General features: G+C 38.1%; 1 protein-coding gene across 1 annotated transcript in view; it reads left to right on the forward strand.

Annotated features, from left to right (window-relative positions):
* Positions 1–3,759, forward strand: part of LOC107598528 (polycystin-1-like) — a 108,315-nt gene that overhangs the window by 53,408 nt on the left and 51,148 nt on the right. The window contains exon 12 of the mRNA XM_016289900.1: positions 1,486–1,763. Coding sequence (XP_016145386.1) covers positions 1,486–1,763 — 278 coding nt within the window. The remainder of the gene's footprint in view (positions 1–1,485; positions 1,764–3,759) is intronic.

Here is a 3,759-nt window from a genome sequence, read left to right on the forward strand (position 1 = left end):
TTCGGTTGGATACGACACACAGTGGTGTCACGGTTCGGTTCGATACGACACATAGTGGTGTCACAGTTCGGTTCGATACGACACAGTGGTGTCACAATTCGGTTCGATACGACACACAGTGGTGTCAAGGTTCGGTTCGATACGACACACAGTGGTGTCACGGTTCAGTTTGATACGACACACAGTGGTGTCACGGTTCGGTTCGATATGACACAGTGGTGTCACGATTCGGTTGGATACGACACACAGTGGTGTCACGGTTCGGTTCGATACGACACACAGTGGTGTCACGGTTCGGTTCGATACGACACAGTGGTGTCACGATTCGGTTCGATACGACACACAGTGGTGTCGCGTTGTGTGTCGATACGACACAGTGGTGTCACGATTCGGTTCGATACGACACACAGTGGTGTCAAGGTTCGGTTCGATACGACACAGTGGTGTCACGATTCGGTTTGATACGACACACAGTGGTGTCACGGTTCGGTTCGATACGACACAGTGGTGTCACGATTCGGTTCGATACGACACACAGGGGTGTCAAGGTTCGGTTCGATACGACACAGTGGGGTCACGATTCGGTTTGATACGACACACAGTGGTGTCACGGTTCGGTTCGATACGACACAGTGGTGTCACGATTCGGTTCGATACGACACACAGGGGTGTCAAGGTTCGGTTCGATACGACACACAGTGGTGTCACGGTTCGGTTGGATACGACACACAGTGGTGTCACGGTTCGGTTCAATACGACACAGTGGTGTCACGATTTGGTTGGATACGACACAGTGATGTCACGGTTCGATACGACACACAGTGGTGTCACGATTCGGTTCGATACGACACACAGTGGTGTCGCGGTTCGGTTGGATATGACACACAGTGGTGTCACACAGTGTTAATATTTTAATTAGGACTATAATTCATTGTATAATAGACCTGTAACATTTTAACTGAGGAGTAAATATCCTTGCAGTATGTCAGTTGTGTGGTAATTATTGTGGGGCAAATTAATTGTAATTTTAATTTAATAAAAGTAACTTCATAATACTAATAGGCCTAATAAAAATAAGAATGTAACATGCCTACATTAATTGGAAATGCCAAATCCTCTTAATATTGCCAAACATTGATGTTTTTGACGATATCTCTGGCTGTCGTCGATACAAGATCATCGTCTTTCGACGCACCGAAGCAAGGGGAGGTTATCGCTAATCCTATTACATCCAAATGTAATAGGATTAGCACAACAAATCGTTCGGTTTGTAATGCGTACCGAACCGAAAGCCTCGTACCGAACGATTCAATACGAATATGTGTATCGTTACACCCCTAATGTATGTATATTAATTTATTTTATTAAAACCGTTGATGTAATGAAAATATTTATTAATTCATATTATATTATATATATATATTCACATTTATAACATCCACAAATTGTGTTATGATAAACTGATTGGTTTGGACTCTGTTTCAGGTTGCGGTGACCTCTGCACCCCCATCACTGTCTGTCAGGCCCTGGATGAGTGGATCAACAACACCTCCGTCCCACCAGCAGCCACAGCGTGTCCAGCGGGACGTCAGTACTGTCCGTACGCTGAGCGCTGTCTGCCCTTGGCCAGCTCGTGTCATCCCGGGGCTTGTGTGAACTGTTCTGGGGTCAGTCCTCTGCCTGCGGGCACACAGTACCCAGAATACAGACTCGTCGAGGAGGTGCTGATCTCCCTACCGGCCGGACCACCATCCAGCATCCTGGTGAGTTTGACTGAATGAAAACCAGACTGGATTTCATCTGAAATTTTAACAGTCAGGACTTTTTATTTAAGAATATACATACTTTTTATTTAAGAATAAAGAAATTAAAATGTTGTACTCTCAAAAAATGTCAGGAACATGTCTGTATCATTCTGATTTCATGATTTCATTCCAAAATCAAAAGAAAAAAAAATTGATTTAGCAAAAGGCAAAGGAAGTCTGTTTTAGGAAAATTAAGATTATTTTTCCATCGTAACATTATTTTTGACAATTAAACCCATATTTTCCCTAAACTCGCATTATTGTAATGCACAAAATTCTTACTTAACAGTTGTTATTGTAAAGCGAAATTATTAAAAATGGTTTTGGCTAACTAAAATAAATCTGAAACAAAATATAAATATTATATGAAAAAATCTAACTTAAAAAACTTTAATTAGAAAAAAACTAAAATAATGAAAATTAGAAATGTTGCCTTGACAACTAACTTAAAAAAGGAAATAAAGCTAAATATTCAAATATTCAAAAAACAACAAAAAGTACACAACAACATTTCTACAAATTAAACCAAAATTAAAATTCAAAAGAAAACTGAAAATATAAAATTCAAATATTTAAATTCAAAATATTAATAAATACTACAGTAGTATACTATAATAGCACTGTTTCTCATTACATTAATGTGAATATAGTAATAGGAATATAGTATTTATTCAATTTCATTAATAAAAATTAAAATTTGCAATGCAAATAATCTTCTAAAATACATTCTGATAAAAGGTTTCATTTTCTTTATGCAAAATATAGTTTCTTGTTTTTTTTGTTTTTTCTGTGTGAAATATGGATCATGACGGGTTTTATAAGACTCAACCACTGACTGTCGAAATTCTCTTCTGCTATATCTGGATCATAGACCATGCGTCCAGCACGCTTGAGCTTCTGGATGAAATGCCAGAGCATTGAGCTTTTAATGAGAGGTTGAGTGTGTGTGTGGGCCTGCAGGTCGTCTGCTTCACCCTCCTTCAGTGCGTTCTTTCTAAACGGAGCGTTTGAAGAGTAAATGCGGGGCGGCTCAGAATGTCCTCGAGTGATGTTCAGATCACTGTTAATTATTTCCACTCCCTCGCTGCTGCCTGAAACCAAGTCCTAATAATGACCCTCAGTTTGTCTCATGAAGAGGCACATGACAGTGAGACAAGCTTCTCCTCACAGCTTTCTTTTGGGGCTGTTTTTGTGTGTTTTCTGTGGTATTTGTGGTCTGTTTCGGGGCACAGTGTAATTCCAGAGGTCGGGACCTTATTAAGGGTAATCACTGTCCCCCTCGCGCTCACCGCAGTCAGTGTTGCCATGTGATCTAGTTTATACTATTTATAAATGATAGGATGTTACTGCAAGAGGTGTTTTGAGATAAAAGATGACTAACAGAAAAAAATAGTAAATAAGGGTGGTGTATTTCTTCTGAATAGGATATATATCACCCTAAAAAGGGCATTTTCAGATATATATTTCTCTTCTTCTAGCTGATGGTTGTTCAACAAATGGCCCGTGTTTAGACTGCTACAGTATACAAAATCAATTCAAATATATCGCATATATAGACAAACGTTGAATGTTAGAGCATGCAAAACATACATAAAATTCACAGAATGTCAAAGTGAGAATCCGTATTTGATTGGTGAATCGTTTATTTACACTATCGTTCATAAGTTTGGGGTTGGTAAGATTTTATTTTTTTGAAAGAAGTCTCTTCTGCTCACCAAGGCTGCATTAATTTGATCAAAAATACATTAAAAACAGTAATATTGGGAAATATTATTACAATTCAAAATAAAGTTTTTTCAAATCTGAATTTTCAGCATCATTACTCCAGTCTTCAGTGTCACATGACCCTTCAGAAATCATTCTAATATGCAGATTGTTTTTAATTTCAGATTAAAACCAATTTGTTTGTATATATATATATATATATATATATATATATATATATATATATATA

The sequence above is a fragment of the Sinocyclocheilus grahami genome, unplaced genomic scaffold, assembly GCF_001515645.1.
Source record: "Sinocyclocheilus grahami isolate Dianchi unplaced genomic scaffold, SAMN03320097.WGS_v1.1 scaffold252.1, whole genome shotgun sequence".
Classification (NCBI taxonomy): Eukaryota; Metazoa; Chordata; class Actinopteri; order Cypriniformes; family Cyprinidae; genus Sinocyclocheilus; species Sinocyclocheilus grahami.